Here is a 19922-nt window from a genome sequence, read left to right as displayed (position 1 = left end):
CAGCAGGATTATGCGGGAAGACTAAAACTGCAGAAATCCAGAAAGATGCATTTGTATTCAGGATGGTCGAGCATGGTCTGATGGGAGAAAACAGGAGTTTTAATCAACACACACAACTGCGGTGTACCTGCCTCGCATTCCTCGCCTCCCTCTCAACTAAGCACTCTGCTTACCCTAGATCTCCTCCACATCAAAGAGCCCTCATTACAGAAACCATCACACATGCAGAGAAAGATTCAGGGTGGGAGAAAAAGAGAGCCGGGAGGGAGAAAATGAGGTGGGAAGACAGAGGGGTAAGGGAGAGCAACCACACTCCTACCGCATACAGAAGTACAAATCAATTCCAGCTGCTGTTTGCCTCACCTGGCAAGACCTTGGACAAGACCAGGCAGAAAAACAAGAAATATCCTACCTGTAAAGAACAATGTGCAAAAAGATTCCCAAAGTAGTTTTTATTTCAGCCCAAGTCAAAGTAAATGAAGGCCAAGAAGATGAATGTTAATAAATCAAGAAGTTCAATCAATGTGGTGGAGTTGCATAAATTCAGAGTCTTGCTCATCTTCCTTATGGCTTTCTACAGTGGCCCTGAGGGTCAAAACACAACAACATCTCAGAAAACACAGCAACATTTCACAAAACACAACAACACTTCACAAAACACAACAACATTTCACAAAACACAATGACATTTCACAAAACACAATGACATTTCACAAAACACATTTCACAAAAAACACAATGACATTTCACTAAACAGAAAAAGTAGGGACAACAATTCTTGTTTGTGATTGGACAGGACCAAAGTCATTCAAGATTGGTCAGTAATAGCCTACTATAGGAAGTAAACGCCCACGGATGCACTGATTGGCCATGAATGTACTGGACCTTTGTCTTTATTGAAAAAGCTATAAAGAGAACCTGGCTGCAGACAAGTTGATGTAAACCAAGGCTTCCCGGATCCCTGATTCCACAGACCAAAATACCTAGTACCGAGTCGTGAGGGAACCATGTGATCCGGTAAAAAATCTGAATTATATGAGTTTGCAGGCTATTATAGGCTATTTTGGTAGTAAATACCTTGACCTTGGCACACTTGTTGCCTCGCTATCTCTCTGCATCACTGCATATTGGCCCAGGCTGGCAGGATAAATAAAGAGATCCTGCTGCCTCAGGCCAATACGCCTTGATACAGAGAGATAGCAAGACACCACAGAGAGAGAGAAAAAAGAAGGAGAGTGAGAGGTTGGCATGCTGGGGAGTGATGAGGAAAATGCAGCACAGACTGCGCCAAGTTCAAGTATTTACCCCCAAAATAGCCTATAATAGCCTGCAAACTCATATAATTATTATCCAGATTTTTTACCGAATCACATGGTTTCCACGTGGTCCAGTACTAAATGTTCTGGTTTGCGGACTGGGGTCTGGAAACCCCTGGTTTACATCAACTTGTCTGCAGCCTGTTTCTCTTGATAGCTTTTTCAATGAAGACAAAGGCCCAGTAGCACCCCACTATACGTTCACAGCCAGCTAGTGCATCCATGGGAGTTTACCTCCTATTGTAGGCTATCACTGTCCAATCTTGATTGACTTGAGTTCTGTACAATCACAAACAAGAATTGTTGTCCCTACCTTTTCCGTTTTGTGTCATGTGAAATGTTGTTATGTTTGTGAAATGTCATTGTGTTTTCTGAAATGTCGCTGTGTTTTCTGAAATGTTGTTGTGTTTTCACCCTCAGGGCCACCGTAGCTTTCCCTTTTGAAAGGATGCCATAGGGAGTTCCCTTCTCCTGCATGACCACCCAGGCGTGATGCTCGTGCTTGTGGGAGGAACATTGTGTCAGGTGGTGAGGTTGGGAGACTCCACGACTGGCGCTTGAGGTCAGACGTAGGTTTATTTACCCAGGGAGCTGGGGCCAGCCAGGCCCTTGTCCAAAAACATCCTCCGCAGTGTCCACAGTGTCCGCCAGGTGCTGACCAGACAGAGCCAGTAGCAGCGTAAGTAGAACTGCTGTGAGATGGCCTGCCTCTTTTATTCAACCAGTCTGACACTATTCATGTACATTTACAATTCGGGTATTTAGGTCACACAGTCATGCATGGATTACCAATAAGGCATATGGTTGACATTTCTTGGGGACCACACTGGACCACCCAGGGGACTGTAGATACATTTGTAAGTATGAGGTCCATCAGTGACCTGTAAGAACTGCAACAATAACCTCTTTCTTTGTTTCTGGCCACTATTTGTCTCATCCCCTTGATCAACAGTGTAAGTAACAGAATTACTGAACTTGCATTTCCACAATAGAGATGAGTAAGCTAACTAGTTACAAAAGAAATGTTTAGAGAAGAGGTAACAACATGATGCAAAACTGAGTAGCCAGTTTTTGCCCTGGGCCTCTTTTTGCAGTAATCCTGAGTAAACATAATAGATGTCCAGCATTATTTTTGTCTGTGATGTCTCATATCCAGCTCTCAAAAAATATATTTTGCCACTACACACCTGATGGTTCTGAACTTTTCTTTTTTTGTAATGAAAAAAGTGAATTAATGTATGTGAATGATGAAAATGAGTTTTTAACATGTTGTTCAAGACTGCTTCACAAAAAAAACTGTACTTTTCTGTGGGAAAAAGTTTCTCATAAAACATCCTGCTGTCCCCAGCCAAATCTCCAGATGCTTGTTGGGGTTACATACAACTGCGTGACAACAACACTGGGGCTGGGAAAAGGGTTCAGGGAACCACTAAGAGTACTTTGTGTGAGGCTGCCATTTGAAGCCATGTCTTTGACGTGTGTTTGTGGCACAATAGAAAAGATGTGAATTCACAAGAGATGTGAATAATGAGTCCAAAATGCATGCAAAAACTGGCAAACAAGAAAATAGATTTTAAATTGAATTGACTGTGGAGCATCCCAGTGGAGTACTGATTGTTTCCATCTCTTGTTTTTATCTGTGCTCATAAACACATTGCCATAATTTTATTGAAGCCACTTTGCTATGAGCTGACCTTGGCGTGTAAAGGCATCATCTTAGTTGGAGAATTTTCTAAATCCAACTAAGGAATGTGAACAAATTCAATCACAACCCCTCTGTTTCTGTAGATTTACCTATTACATTTATTTTATGATTGTTTTTAAATATTTTTATGTTTCCAGCTCAGCAGCTTCAATGTTTCATCTCAGTGGTTGTATAACTATGAAAGGATTTGTTGTCCCTAAGAAAGAATTTCTGTCTGTCAAGCCCAATATAATATACAACTGGTTAACTGGTTTTAATGGAAATGTTTTGCATTAAAAACCAAATCCAACATCAGTCAAGAAAAATACCCACAAACTGGATGGAAGTGTCACATTATGACAACCTGATAATCAAAATTGTTAAAGTTGTATTTCCTTTGTTGTGCCAGAAACAATAAAAAAGTTTCCTCTTACAATTGTTCTGTGAGTCATAGATGCTGCAGAAAAAAAGAGAAAGTCAGCACAGCTACTTGTCTATTTATGCCATTTTTAATGGTGTCTACTAAACTCTATGAGGTCAAAGATAGTGCTAATGTCAAATAGTCAACAGTGGCAGTATTTCTACTGCTAATTCACTGGTATATACAGTAGTTCATTATATTTACACAAAGACAACTCTACTTTGTTCTTTCTAATCATCCTTTGACAGAGGGAAAAATGGGAGACAGATATAGAAGTGAGGCTCGGATAAGGATGAAAGAAAAGGAGCAACAACTGAGGAATGTTTTACTACAGCCTTATCATTATCAGGGAGCTTTTTATGATGTGTCCAGAAATTCAGACAGGTTTATGAACTAGCCCGTCAGCAGGTACCAATAAAGCGCTCCTTAAAGGCCCAATCCATAGATTTTTTGACCATGTACATTTAAAGAGAAAATCAGCATTTACTGACTCTCACAGTTTATCATAATTCAAAATATAGGTTGCCTGTGTCACACAGAAAGATTGGCAGGTTAGTGAGCAAGCTTTGGACATAACAGATTTTTTTCTGGCATCAGTTGGTTCACTTTAAACTAGGCTAGATTACCTGGTAACCTTAACTGCACAAGTTACTCTAGAGCAGGATCAGCTTGGAGGATCAGACCCAAGTGTTTTAAAAGCTGGCCTACAAACTGCTTACATTTCTATGAAAATTGAGTCATTCTGTGTAAGAATTCCCAATAACTACAGAGTTTATAATAAGTAATAAGTACCAAGTGTGTCATGCTTAGATCAGTAGAATAATTTTGCTTTCCATCATATTTGTCTTAGAGATGTAGTTTGTAGCAGAAGTTAAACACTCTGTCTTTAAAATACTGCTTCCAATAAACAACAGGAAGGTATCTGACCACATCATGACTCATGGTATTTAGTTGCAGCACTAAAAATGTTGTACTTCCATAATTCCAGACAATGATTGGTTCATTGCAACCTAATTTGCACTATTATTTGTTACTGCAGTGCAGGCAAACATGAGGAGACCTTCTGAATTGAACAGAAGAATAGAAAAATGTACAAACATATTTAACATACAAGGACTACCGAAAGAATAAACCACTGTAAGAAACAACCATCATAGCAAAATGTTAACTTGTTTCTTCTCAAAACATTAGTTGTTACATATGTAATTAATGTAATCTGAAAAAAAGCAGATTATTATTATTTTAGGAGAGACCCTGTTAATTTGCATATTGTTTAAAATGAAAATTTAGGGTTCTTGACAGAGCACATGAGGAAATCTGTGTCTGCTACATCTGTGTCTGTTTCCTTCAAAATGACTGAAAAAGTGGCCCTAACCCTGCTGATAGTGTGTGATACTTTGAATTAGGACCCACTGCAAACATGAACTCAATAAATAGTTCCATATATTAAAACTGCATAGGTAGAGTTGGGTGCTTTTGATTGGGGTCCGCCAGAACCCCAGTACATAGGTATTTCTAAAAAGCACTAATTAAAACAGAAATAGAAAACAATGATATGAAGTCATTAGGAACAAATTGATTGACAAAGTCATGAAAAATTAGAATGATAGAATAAAGCACCTGTGAGATATGATAAAAAGTATATGTACCTCTGGGGTCTGCAGGTACCCCAGATTGTAGGATTAGGGTTAAGAGTGAAAGCAGACTCTTTTGTGCTTTGATTCTGTTGCAGTGTCTTTTGTTTACATCAAGATATGAAATGCAATAAAGCCTTGAGGATGAATGAGTAGAGTGAAACATTGTTTTGGAGTGGAATAATTATGTTAGATGAAGGCATGTGTGAGTGAAAGCACAGATCATAAGAATAACACTTGTGAAAAGACATCTGGAATAACAGTTTCAGATTACTCCGAGTCAAACTGTGTTAAAGTGAATGTAATATGATATGTTCAGTAAATTAATAGCCAGCAGAGGAGTTTGTCATCCTTCACAGACGTGGTGGTGGTAAGCATTTCTTCCACTGTGTCTGTGTTGCTAGACAGACCAGTGACTAATATGAATGTTGTTAACTGTTTTAGGCTTGAAACCTTCATGACTGGGAACCATAATTACACAGTAGCGTGCCATTTGTCGTTCTTGTGACGAATGTTATGTCTTTATTCTCAACTTTTTCAAGTAGAAGAATTGCTTTACAAAAATTGTCTCTCAAAGGGTTGTCTACTAAATGTTCTTTGCACCTTCCAGTGGCTGAAAAAGTACATTTCCTATTAAACACTCTTTGTTTAATCTTTCACCTCAGGTGATAAACCAACACAGAGATAAAGCAAGTGCCTTTGAACTATATCTCAGCCTTGTTAGATAATTGATGCTTCTTAACAGCAAGAAGTTTGTTAGGAAAGCCTGGAGAGAGGCATTACTTGAACTAAATAATGTAATGCTAAATTTTCAGATGAGATATAATATTAAGCTAAAAAAGGAAGATTAACACAGAGATTACGTTTTGACTAAAAATAAAACTAAAACAAAAAACAGAACACACTCATTCATTATTCATTCACTCACTATCCAAGAATAGTATGACAGTCACAATAACATTTTCCTAATTATATGTGAGAAAATCTAAGGAAAATCCACTCTTGTCCAAGCTATATATGGTTCTCAGTGATTTCATCATTTCAGCCATGTGGAGGAAATTAAATCATGTGGGAGGAGAAAGGCTGAGTGATAATGAAGCAAATGTGTTAAAAAGAAGTTTTGATTTCTATCTTGCCTTAAATATTAGAATGCAAAAACTTCACATCTGCATCTTTCAGTTTTCTGAGATTCAAAAGTTCAGGTACATGTGGCCAGTAGCTGGGAATAGAGCATTTCTCTCAAAAACACATGTGTTTTTAAGCATGTGAGGTGACTACAAGAGCTCAAGAAAAAATAAGGTGAAGTGTAGGTGATCAAAGTTCAATTGCAGTGTGTAACTTCAGAGCTGTGAAGAAGCTTATCATCTGATAAGAGAACACTGACTGTAATCAGTTTTTATTGTTAATAACATGGATTACGTGTGGGTGTGTGTGTCACAGTAACATACATGATGATGAGAACATGTCTGGAAGCCCGACATATTCCATCTGCCACTGTGACTCTGGCTGGCTTTAATTAACTGCTAACAAAAACCACAACTGGCCTTACTGGGAAAGCAATCAGGCATGGGGAGAATATTATTTTTTCTGAAAATTCAGGATAATCCAGGAAGACACTAAATAAATCGTGATGGTCTAGACTTTCTGGCACACATTGTAAGGCTACCACTATACCTCAACCCCTTCCCATGATACCCCGGAATGAACACATGCAAATTGCAAAGTGATACATGTTAGCAACACCTTCAGGTTGAGCTATTTATATAGTTTATATAATTGCATTATTGCTATTATAGTTTTAATTGTACCAGTTTTTAATTCAAAACACTGATTCAGCACAGGGATTCAAACTGTCAATTTCAAGTTTTGTTTGTTTGATTAATTGTTGTTGTTGTTGATGATGATGATGATATAACATGTATTTCAGTTCGTCTGGCTTGAAATGTATTTGAGAAGCTGTTGTTGAAGGGACAAATCCTTTCTGAGCTAAAACCCAGTGCAGTGCTCTCGGTTGCTCCATACTCCAGTCCAGTCGGTGGCGGTAATGCGCCAGTTATTCGGTTTGCCAAACGAAGAAGATTGAACCGGAGGAACCAATATTTTTGAACGAATGTTTCCCACCGGTTCTGTTTTGAGTGAGGACAGGAGATTTGGTTGATTCGCGCTCAACCAGTATTGTACTGTCTCGGCTTTGTCGTGAAAAGTGCAATGGCTGTGCCAGGTAGGTATTAGAATTGAGTGTTTTCATTGCATTTCATTGCTGGTGTAATTTTCTCTGGACAGTTATCAGAGTAACGTTAACAGTAAACAAAGTGTCGCTAACCTTAACGTTAGCCTAGCTAAAGAGCACACACACCAAACAACTTTCTAACCTCCAGCGAGAAACAGTCAAACATCTCCTGGTAAAAAACAAAAAAACAGTAGCTATTGTATTTGTTTATTCATAAATGTCTACAGCAGTAGTGCTGTGACATAATTAATAATCAGTAGCTGAATTTTCGTTTGTCTCAACATCAGAAAGACATAGCTTAGTGAGAACTCTTTGTAGTTGGTTGTGTTAGTAGAGTATTAAAGCAAAACATACAGATATATACTGTATGCTCTGAAATAGGAATTAAAGAATAGCCTAACATCATATAACATGTCACTTTGAATGCAGTTATATTTAACATTTCAATACATCTTCTTGTTTTTGGACATCCATGAGTTCATATATACAAATACTACAAACACTAAAAAACTCATTATTTCACAGGTCCTAATAAGGACAACATTAGAGCTGGTTGCAAGAAATGTGGATATCGTAAGTATACTTTTGACCCAAAATTTCCATTGCAAGTTCAAGTGCGTGCGTGCGTGCGCGCGCGCGTGTATGTGTGTGTGTGTGTGCTATCAGTCCTTTTCTCAACCTGGGTAAATGTGGGCTTGTTACAGTCAAGATAGTCTGTTTTAAAGCTCTTTTGAGTATTGATTGTTAAGTAATAAGTGTTTTTTGGGGCAGATTCACATTTCCTTAGTCGTTTGCGAAGGTCAGTGTTATAATTCTAAAATGCAAACAATAAAATTGTCCTGCTTTGTCACAGTTGTTCATCTATTCTGTTTTTGACTTTCATTTTTCAGCGGGCCACTTGACCTTTGAGTGCCGAAACTTTGTCAGAGTTGACCCCCAGAAAGACATTGTTCTGGATGTAAGCAGCACCAGCACTGAGGAGAGTGAAGACGATGTGCCTGCAGCGCAGCGCAATGAGAAGCTGGGGAGAAGTGGACAGCATCGTAGAGGTAAGAAATATCATCCCCCTGATCTTTTTTGAAGTACTCTATGGCTAATAATATATTAAAAAGCAACAAGATCATCATTAATGATGAAAATGCTGCGAAAATCTATAGAAATTAGCATAAACATATTGCAAGTAAATATCTTTGTGAAATAGTCTTGGGAGAACTGATTTACAGATTCACTAAGCAGCTTTACACACTAGTGGAAATGAGAGCTTATGAGAAATTGACATTTGAAAACTGATATTTAGTATGCAAAAGTCATGTAACATGATGTTGATAAACTCTGCATACTGCTGCTGTAACCAGGATACCATTTCTATTTTGCTCTTAAGTTTCTATCTTTGGACAAAGGAAATTTGGGAAAATATGACAAATCAATGGGTTGTCAGTTTTAGCAGGGATGTGATCAAAATAAACTAACTGTTTATCAGCCCTGCACATTAGCTTGGAGGAATTTTAGCCCATTCCTCCTTACAGAACAGTCTCAACTCCGGGATGTTGGTGGGCTTCTTTGCATGAACTGCCTGCTTCAGGTTCTTCCACAGCATTAACATCAGGACTTTGACTCGGCCATTGCAAAACATTATTCTGCTCTAACCATTCTTTGGTAGAACAACTTGTGTGTTTAGGGTCGTTGTCTTACTTCATGACCCACTTTCTGTTGAGCTTCAGTTCACAGACAGATAACTTGACATTTTCCTATAGAATTTGCTGGTACAACTCAGAACTTATAGCTCCATCAATGATTGCAAGCCGTCCTGGTTCAAAGGCAGCAAAGCAGCCCAAACCATGATGTTACCACCAGCATGTTTCACAGATGGGTTAATGTTTATATGCTGTAATGCAGTGTTTGCTCATTGCCAAACATAACGCTTCTCATTCAAACCAAAAAGTTCGATTTTGGTCTCATCCATCCACAGAACATTTTTCCAGTAATCTTCTGGCTTATCCACCTAGTTTGAGCAAACTGTAGATGGCAGCATTGTTCTTTTTGGAGAGAAGTTGGTTTCTCCTTGCATCTCTGCCATGTACACCATTGATGTTCAATGTTCTCCTGATGGTGGACTCATGAACGTTGACTGTAGCCACTGCAAGAGAGACCTTTAGTTTCTTAGACATTACCCTGGGGTCCCTTGTGACCTCCCGGAGTATTACATGCCTGCTCTTGGTGTGATCTTTGTTGTTCGAACACTCCTGGGGATGGTAACATGGGTGTTGGATGTCTTCAGTTTGTACATGATCTGCCTGACAGTCGACTGGTGGGTTCCAAACTCTTGAGAAATGGTTTTGTAACCCTTTCCAGCCTGGTGAGCATCAATAATGCTTCTTCTAAGGTCCTCAGGAATATCCTTTGTTTGAGCAATGACACACTTCCACAAACCTGTGTTGTGAAGCTCAGACTTTGATATTGAAAACCCAGATTTCTCTTTTTTAAATAAGGTAGGGCCTCCCAGACTCACACTTGATTGTCATCCCATTGATTGATTGAATCACCTGACACTACTTTCCCCTTCAAATGAATTGATAATCCTAGAGGTTCACATACTTTTGCCATATAATAAATAGCCATATAATAGCCTACATTTAAACAACCATAAAACACAAAAACACAAACGCTATGATCCAACAAATGTATATTAGTTAGCAGATTGAACTTTTCACAAACTTTGTAAACTGAACATATATGCTACAACAATAAAATAAAACAAATCACTTTGCTGTTGTTAATTAAATGCAGCCATGCGGGCAGCTTACAGCTGCAGCTCAGCCACCACCTCCACCTGCCACGGTCTCCCCGAGCCTGCCTTTCACCGGGACTGGGTAAAATTAAGCCGGCCGCATCATGTGTCCATACTCCGCATCTGCAGATTCATCCACGCAGAAACTAAACATACAAAAATATGCTTAGGGACAGTTTTGGGAAGGTGGTGAAAAAGTTAGTTTTGAGTCCTGTAAGTTACTATAACTCTCATGCATCCCGCTATAAGTTAAACATTTGCTTAAATTTCCTCAATCACCATCATCTTTTCTAAATGTTTACACGTTTCTCCCATCCTCACCGGGGCCGGGGAAAAGTTAAACCTCCGACTGATCAATTACATGTTATTTAACCATGGAGCTCTGGGCTGATCCATTTGTTTCACTGTGCCAATGCTGGATATAATGTTACCTGAGAGAAAACAGTAAGACTTTTCGGAGTTGTGTTAACTGCTGTCAAGCCAAGGCGCAGGGCTGTTGCTGGACTGTACGGCTTTTGAATCTCATGCCATGCTTAGTCACATGACCAAACTCTCAGTGAATCTCTCATTTTTATAACAGTGGAGGCAAAAACAAAACTTTGCAAAATATAAGTTTATATTTAAATTGTCTTGGCAACATATCTTACAGGTCACATAATATTAGGCTATTTAATATGCTATTAATGAATTAATTTTTTTATTTGGCAGTCAGCACATTTCCTGCTCTTTGAACATTTCGGACATTGATATTTTCATCTGCCAAACAACTACACGTGATACCGGCAAAAAGCTGACATATACCGGCTAATATAAACCCCGGATGGGACATTTTTCTTTAGCACAGCCTATCATTTGTGATTTAGGCTAAGCAAGGTGTTGCAGAGTGTGGCTTAAAATGACAGTTCTGCCACCCTCGCAACCCATCAGTTGGTATTTGTATGCTAAGCAACCTGTCTCACAAATAAGCAAACACCCAGGTAGACTCAGCAGTTTGAAACTAAATAGGGAGAAACTCAGCTGAATGGTAACATTTTTAGAATTTAGTCATTGCAAATAGATGAGCAACAGCAGCAGCAGCCCTAGTATTGCAAGTGCTGGTAGTGTTGCTGGGTCCAATATTAATGACTGTATATGACTGGCTGCTTTTTCAGGTAAACATGTCTTGACTGTTTTGTCTACAACTTTGTGTGTGTTAGGTTCACGTGATGATGATGGTGAAAGAAAAGAGAGACACAAACTGAAGAAGAGCAGAGAAAGAAAGTCAAGAAAGAGGTAACTTTTTATCCTGTTTTGCAAATTTTCAGTGTTTTTTTTTCCTCTTTTGTCCACTCTATCAACGTCACTGTAATGTGAGTGGCTATATTAAAACATAAAAGCTATTAGACAAAAAAGACATGGCACAGACATGTAAATGTAGGGTCAGAATGGATCAGTTTGTGTTTTGTTTCTACTCCTTAGATATGCTTCGTCGTCAAGTGATGGGGGGTCTTCAAAGAAGAAAAAGAAGCACAGCAGGTCCTCTCCCTCATCTGATGAAGAGGTGAGGACGAAGAAAAAGAAACTGAAAAGCCACAAGAAGAAAAGCAAGAAGGACAAACGGGAGCACGGGAAGCATCACAAAAAGAAGCAGAAGAAGAGGAAACAGAAATCTTCGTCTTCCTCCTCCAGCTCCAGTGAATCCTCAGATAGTGACTAAACTGTGTCTCGAGGTCCAACACTTTTTAATTTTTCCTGTCCATGAAACTTTGTTTTGAAGACTCAAAAAAGCCACGCCATCTTTTACCATACAAACATTTTAAAAAGAGCTGTTTACTCTGAGAGGTATTTAAGAGAAACCATCATGCAAATAAGTCTGTTGGCTGTATGATTCTCTGAAACATTTTGGAAAAGATATGTAAAAAATTTGTCACACCACACAGTTAAATGTCTTCTTCATTCAAATTCAGGAATCTTCAGCTACACATAGTGCAGTCATAATGCTGACTCTCTTGCCTGGATATTTTTTGTTTGCTTGATTCATGTGTCATTGTACACAACTATCAAAATTTTACAACATGATTTTTTGGTTTGACTGGGCATAATACGTAGATAATGGTCACGATGTATATTTGTGGCTGTGCTCTCTCACCCCATTCAACTCAGAAAACAAGTCATTAAATGTCCCTTTATTCATCTGACGTGTTGGCCTGTGTGTCAATAATCGCCCAATTTCTTTGTTAGTGTCAATGCTTCTTTCTATATAAAACTGTATAAATGCTGTGTATGCTATTGATGGAGTGGCTTCACGGTACAACAAAACCAACTCCTGGAGGTTCCTGCTGAAACACAGGTTGTTAGCAATGTGATGAGTATTAAACAGTTAATTTTCTCCTTGAACATGTTTGAAAACCATCTGACCTTTTTTGAGGATTTCATTCCAAAAATATTTGTGTGTTACAATTTTGAAAACTGAGGGGAAAAAGCTAATTTTGGAGGCTTTATCTGGTTCTCTTTATTTGCTGTCTGCCCTGTACCATTGCTTTTTGTTTCCCGTCAGTAAGTGTTCTTTTATTATAATTAAATATATATTTGTATCAAACTGTCACCCTGTTCAGTTTTTTTTAAATAACTTATAATTACGCCAATACAAGAAGTGAGATGGCAGAAAGGATGAAACGTTAATGATTCTAGAGAGACTTCTGGACAACTTGTATGGTAATGGAGCAGATAGTCTTATTTCCTGTAGAGGGCAGCAACATACATGAAATGTGTCTACACCTGAAATCCCATAAAGGGACATTGCTATTAAAAATACACAATGGATAAGCAAATATACATCACCTCCTACCCAACAAAAAACATTTAGGCTGTATGTGTTTGCCCCAAGGAAATATCAATATCAATATTTTGATTAAAAAAAAATCATAAGTTACTACATGTTTTATTTAGTTATTCAATGGCACATGCTGTATATTTTAAAGTGGGATATACTGATATATGATAATTGCCAATATTTCTGGTTAGTGTCAGGGTGTAATACTCTTCAGGTGCAAAGTACACTTAACAAGCTGGTTCACCAACTTATATAAACCATTTAAATGTTGCTCTAAGTATCTGTGAAGATTCTGGGTCTGTGGTGTAGACACTGGACCATGCAGGATGACTGCCAACTCTCAGTTCTTTTAAATCACAGTTTAAGACTTTTCTGCTTGCCACGGCTTTTAATTAAATAATTTAAGGATTAATATCTTCACACTGCAATATAACTTTTATCCCGTTTTATCTGTCTTATTCTATTTTAGCTTCTTTATATTTACAAATGTAACACTTAAATTGTATTTAAATGTCTCTTTACATTGCCTTGTGTTGCTTTTATATTCTGTCTTGATGCCTTTTATGCTCTATGTAAAGCCTTGTGTAATGTAAATTGCCTTGCCTTACCGCTCCACCAGGCTAAATCTTTGCAAAGTGCTGGAAACATCAATGAGTCCAAACTTGATGAAAGAGATTTCCACACACTTAGATCTATGCAGTATTCACTTTATTTTTGAGCTTTTGGACTATCAGACTGTAGTTAGATCATGTATGCTCTGATGAATGTGAGCAGCAGCCCAGCAGCAGGGAAGCTGTAAAATGATCAAAATGCCCTGGAACTTTACCTGGAGGTAGAAAAGGAGAGGCACCACTGTGAAATAAATCGCCAAAGTTATACATAAATTAAAATATAATTCATTTACACTGCATATATACATACAATATATAAAACATATAATCTGAGCAGAACACAAAACTAAAAGGAGTGTACACAATTTTTCACATATGGCCACAAGAAAGGGACATAAGACATTAATTTAAAAAGCAAAGAGGGTCCAAAAAAAAAACCAACTTAATATTGAAGTGTCATTATTTATACATATTTTAAAAAATAAAAGACAATGACTTTAACCAAAAAACAGCCCTTAACCAAATCCAAAATAATGAAATACATCCTCTGTCTACCCTGTATCTATCTTTACTCCACCTAGTGGTCATGGTGTGAACATTTAGAGACTGAAATGCTCCTGCTCAAGTAGCTGCCATCATCTTTACTGATAATGTGCACTTGTTTGAGTTGCCAAATAATCATGAATAGACAGAAGTTGCTGAGTAACAACACTCTTTGGCTCGGCTCCTTAATGGCAGAGGCATCAATCAACATCAATCTCACTTAGTACAGTAAATGTTCTGAGGGAATTTAATAAACACAGGGATTCTCGTATATCACGTCCTCACATCAAACCATGTACACATAATAGCACTTATACATACACACAATAGAGTATACACGCAGACACATGTAGGACACACACACACACACACACACACACACAAATATTTAATTTTATTTCATGCAAATCATCTTTTAAATGGTCCCACAAGTATTCCTGTAGGGACCTGTAGCAGAAAAATGCCACAAAGCTTGGTTGAGTTTTTATGTTTCAAACACCCTCAGACAGCAGTGTGTGTGTGAAGCTGAGGAGCTAACAAGAACCACGGAGCTGAGGGACAAACTGTCAACAGGAAGCTGGACATTGGCCACCTCCTATTGGGCATCCTGCCATAGGCTATCACATGATGATGGTGCAAAGGTAGATGCAGAGAAACATAAATTTTGCTCCCATCCTGCCACTTCAATGCTGCACAAAGAGACACAGAGCCATACAAACCATACAAATCAAGGATTTTTGGAGGCCCTTATGGTTTGTTCGATTTGGGCTGTGTGACAGGTGTTTATAATAGCCCCATTAATTTCACTTTGCCTCAGGGAAGGGAATATCTTTTTAAGCATCTGCAACATCCTGACAGCTACATGCATGGCTGCTGATCAGAGCCCGGCATTATGACAAGACACATCCCGCTCTTTATCTTTTTGAGGTCCAGAGGGCACATTCATCAAATTCGTCAAAAAAAAAAAAAAAAAAAAAAAAAAAAACAACAACAACGTGCAGCCGCTGCTGACAGCTTAGTGGAGACAGTCAAGCAGTCAGAGTTTCTGGGAACTGGGAATGTGTGATTTTTGATTGCTGCTGGAGCAGTTAAAATGATGGAAATGATTTTGCACTTTTAGACTGTGTCTTCAATCGCTGGTCTTTTCTGAGCAAAAAGGAAAATTGTTAGCAATAATTGCCACCACAACAGAACAAAGAAAATAGTGCCATTTCCAGACACTCAAATCTCAAAAACAGTTCAACATTTTGGGAAACACATTTGTCTTGTACCTGATGTCTTGCTGAGAGTAAAATGAGAATATCCATACCACTCCCATATACATGTGAGTCCATTCAATCTGAAGCTACAGCCAGGAGACGAATACCTTAGCTTAGCATAAAGACTGGATACAGGGGGAAACAGCTAGCCTGGCTCTGTCTAAAGGTGATAATATCTGCCAACACCTCAAAAGCTCACTAATTAACACATTGTATCTCATTTGTATAATCTGTACAAAACTGGAAATGTAAAAACATGGCATTTTGTGCCGGGCTATCTCTTGGCCAGGTACAGTGACTTTTTGGAGTCTTGTCTTGAGGTTACCAGACAACCAGTGGACACCAGGGTGTCACTGTTCTTGGCAAAAATATTCCAATAGCTTCATATATAACAGATTAACATGAAAGTGATAATGATCTTCTCATCTAACTCTTGGCACATTTTCCCAAATGTTAAATTATTCTTTTAACGTAACATGTATTACCAACTATTGTCCATATCATGATGTACCAGGTCAATTCTAATAAAAATTATTATAATAACAATTTTCTTTTGTGAATTACATTTTTTTAAGGAGCATTCATTCTAAAAATAACAGTGCTATTACGTGCTTGCTATTTAACATGCTGAAACAAATACTTATTAGTACAATAAGACTGTTGAAAAGTGTTAACAAAAGAAACTTGGAAAGTGGAAAACTTCATAATTGCCCAGATGGTAAGAGGACAACTCGATACAGAGGAGCAAATGAAGTCTAAGGAGTGCCGCCATGTGAAGCCACACTGAGCAAACCATATGCTACTTTGTGTAAGACAACAACTAAGTTTTCCTGTTTTCATCAGCTCATTGGCTTTTATTGAGCCTGTTGGGCTTCATAGGAAAGCGGAAAGCAAATGGGACTCCACTGAGCCATTTACATGAAAATGAGATGGTCAAAGTCATCTTTTAGAGAGTTTAGCAGCAGAAGAGTGGCGATTCAGCCTCTGTGGAAACGTCTTTGAGGCATTGATTGCAAACTTAGTGGAAATCCTTTTTGCAAAATGGCTGACCAAAACGACTGTACCATAGCGGTGAACGATCTCTCATTAACATAAGGTACGTTTTTCAATTTGTTTGTATTACATTGGTAGCTCAGTTGCAGTCTTGTGTGGGCGGCCTGGTAGCCTCTGCACTGATGTCTGTTTTTAACCTTTCTTGGGGATTTGAGCACACGTGCTCTTTTTTTCCAGCAACGCCCTGCTTCACATTCACACAGTTACATTCATCCAACCTGGGAGCGGCCCAGTACAACCACAGTCTCCGACTGAAGCCAGTGCACAGCTCCACTGGAGATACAGTTCAATGCTTGGCTCAAAGGCACCTCAGTGGTGTAGATGCTGAAGAAGGATAGCGCATAACTCATTCTGTTTTACCGTTTACCCTGGGAATTCAAACCTGCAACCTTTTGGTCATGAGCCTGACTCTCTTAACCTTAAGGCTACCACCGCTACACAGCAAAGCATAATATCTTCCCAGAAATAAAATGAAAATCCCTTATGCTGCACTTTGGTGGGAACAACCCAAGCTGAGAGATGGTTTTGCGTCTGTAACCACTGTTGAAATATTATTTCAGAGGCAAGCCGTCCCCGCATCTTGGAGCACAGCGAGCAGAGCACTTGAAAAACGCATTAGGGCCAAGGGGCAAGTTGGAGGCTATACATTTGCTACCAATTTAGTTCCTGCATCTTAGATTTCGTTCATCTCTTCCTCTCCTGGCCCCGAAACCAGGCCTAATGTAGTAAATGACCTCTAGGATAAATAGACAGCAGGCTACATGACCCCAGCCATCAAAAACGGAGGCTGTAATAAATACTACATCGCTTTACAGGAAGTGTGTTCGACATTCTCCCAAAACCTGCAGGGAAAGAAAACGGGGGGGCGAACGGGGTGAGTCTCTGTTCACCGCTCTGTCTTTGGTGAAAACCTTTTTTCCTGAGGTCTGTTATTACCGGCCTAGTTCCTGGGTTCCCATTCAGAGCGGAGCTTGTTCATATAAACCTTGAGGTTTTGAGGGTTCGCTGGACTGACTGGGTGGCTTTCACCAGGGAATTAGCACAGGGTCGCATTGGATCACGATCAGTAGGCCCTCTACGGCTAACCTGTGTTGGACCGGGCTGCTTGTGGAGGTGGTGGTGGTGAGGACAAGTTTCCTGGCTCTGGAATATGGGTCAGTCAGAACCCAGGATGTGTAGGCCCTGATCCTCTAAATCATGGATCCTTTTGATGCTTCTCTACTTACTGTACAACTTCTAAATCATTTTTGTTTAACCACCATTTTCCAGATTAGGCTTGATGAGATTGGGAGATTTTTCTTTTTTTTTTTTTATAATTGAAGGTAATACAGTATAAAGTAGTTTCACCCAGATACTATACAATGTGAAGATAGTTAAGATGTAACAGTTTGAGGTCAGAAATAGCTTGTAATACCAGACAGATTATATTCATGGTGATGTTTATAGATGTAATATGATGCACTGTAGATAGTAATGCTAGATTTTAATCATCTTTGGCAGAAGGAGTTGGTGATGTGAATGATCTTCATATATTTGAATATTCATGCTTCAAAAATCCACTTAGGGGATAAAGCAGTGGGAGATGGTATTGAGCCTATACTATACATAGAACATTGCTTATGAAGCAGCCTGGTGTACCATTTCATGATGTGTCTTTTTCAGCACCATGTAGCAATGGAGTTCACACTAGAAATTCCTAATTTCTTTCCTAAAGTGATATGTACTCATCTATGGCAAAAAAAGAAAAGAAAAGAAACGAAAGTTCAGTTATATTATTATATGCTCCGTCAGGGCAAAAACTGCTGTTACACTCTGTATGCCAGGAGCCAAGAATGAGGCTCCCATAACTCCTTGCTTGATGTTCACATGTCCATAATTGACTATTGACACCAATAATAAGTGACTCCAACAGTCTGAGCTTCTCCAAATAGATTTTTTTTAACTGTTTGCCTTTTTATCTTGCTTTAATCAAGTGATTCAACAGGATTCTTAATTTCTACGGTACTATGTACTTGTTCCTGTACCGTCCATCTGATATGGTAAACATGGTATTCATCCTATGACCCAGGGAGATTTTTTTTTTTAACTTTTTGAATATTTTTACTCACTACATCTCTCTACATGCCATAGAACATCATCACAGTCGAAACACACCTGTTAGGCAGGTGCACAGCATCCATTGCAAAACTGCTGCCTCTGCTGCTGGATGGCTGTTCATGTCGATGGTTGTTTTATTCCCGTGCATTACCTTTTCATTTGCATTGCCTTTTATTTCCTTTCTCTTTTGGTGAATTTGTGAAAAGATTCAGTTTGATAGAGAACATCTAAGCACTGAAAAATCCCACTCATCTTGCACCTGAAACAAATGTAATTGAGTAATTTGCATGAAGCTTTCAGAAGAGAATTATTGTACACACACATATGAACACACACATACACACACACACACACACACTGATGACTTCTGTTGTTTCTTCCTCCACTTCTGACCCAATCCATGTGTCCCTCAGAGGTCCAGAAGGTGGCAGGAGTGGCACTGCTGACAGCTACAAAAAAAAATACAACCCACCCAACAGCTTCAGCACCACAGAGCCTGTCCTCTCTGCTCCTTGAATGACGATAGACGTTTTACATGTCCCCAACATCAGACACATGTGGCTTTTTCAAAGACAAACGACATGGTGTCATCTCTGCGTCAGGCACATCTGCTCAATCTTACTCTGGTTTTAGTGTTCTTTCCACTCCACATTTATATGGAAAGTTTTGTGTGCCTTTGTTCTGTGGGGGGTTTCTGTCCTTTTGTTTGAGAAAGACATCAAACAGGGCCAGAGGGGTGCATGATGGCTTGAACATGATCGAGATGGTTATTTTTTGTTCTCTTACATTGTCACTAAACTCGGCTCTCATTTTTCTTTTTTTTATGGAACACTTCATCATCAGACATAAAAAAGAAAACTGGCACAGCTGTCATCACTTTTTTTTTTTTTTTTTTTACAGATGTTGACAAATGCTTTCAGTCTGTTGGTTTGGAGGTTGAAGGTGTTTAATCTTAGTTTAGTCATTTTGCACATCCCACAAATGTTTAGTGATTAATTTAGAAAAAGTCAACTGAGTTTGCATTCTGTTTTTTTATTATTATTATTGTAATTTTTTAATCAAAGTCTGGCTTCATGCAGTATTCTCATTTGGGAGCTCCACAATTCACAGAGTAGCTTAGCTGCAGCAGCTGCAGCATTCACTGCCTTGCTTAGTGGCACCTTAACTGTGGTTTTCAAGGGAGCATGTTACTCATTTTACCCAGACAGTTTCCCAGCTGGTACAAGGATACAAACCAGAAACTCTCTTGTCACAATATTCCTTTCAGATTTTAAACCAGTGGCACTCCCACCTGTATACTGTATAGTCACGGGTTACTGCAGCATCTATATTGTTTGAAGATGTAATCGGTATATGCTGAGTTGCACTACATCATTTCAGATGATCTCATTCTTGGGTTGACAGTATGAAAAGATTTTTTTCAGAATTAGGTGAGAAAAGTTATATAAAATTAGGATTTTGTCATATTTTAAGT

The 19922-nt window shown here is 38.8% G+C and overlaps 1 protein-coding gene across 1 annotated transcript; it reads left to right on the top strand.

Moving 5' to 3' along the window:
- The first annotated feature begins 7168 nt into the window (after window positions 1–7168).
- srek1ip1 (SREK1-interacting protein 1) lies at window positions 7169–12657 on the top strand. The gene is made up of 5 exons (XM_042416879.1): window positions 7169–7276; window positions 7811–7858; window positions 8176–8334; window positions 11270–11345; window positions 11532–12657. The coding sequence occupies exons 1-5, from the start codon at window positions 7264–7266 to the stop codon at window positions 11767–11769; spliced, it is 534 nt and encodes a 177-aa protein (XP_042272813.1). The 5' UTR covers window positions 7169–7263; the 3' UTR covers window positions 11770–12657.
- The last annotated feature ends 7265 nt before the right edge of the window (window positions 12658–19922 follow it).

Source organism: Thunnus maccoyii, chromosome 7, assembly GCF_910596095.1.
Source record: "Thunnus maccoyii chromosome 7, fThuMac1.1, whole genome shotgun sequence".
In the NCBI taxonomy this organism is placed as follows: domain Eukaryota; kingdom Metazoa; phylum Chordata; class Actinopteri; order Scombriformes; family Scombridae; genus Thunnus; species Thunnus maccoyii.
Note: the sequence above shows the minus strand (reverse complement) of the source record. Positions and strands in the feature narration are given on the sequence as shown.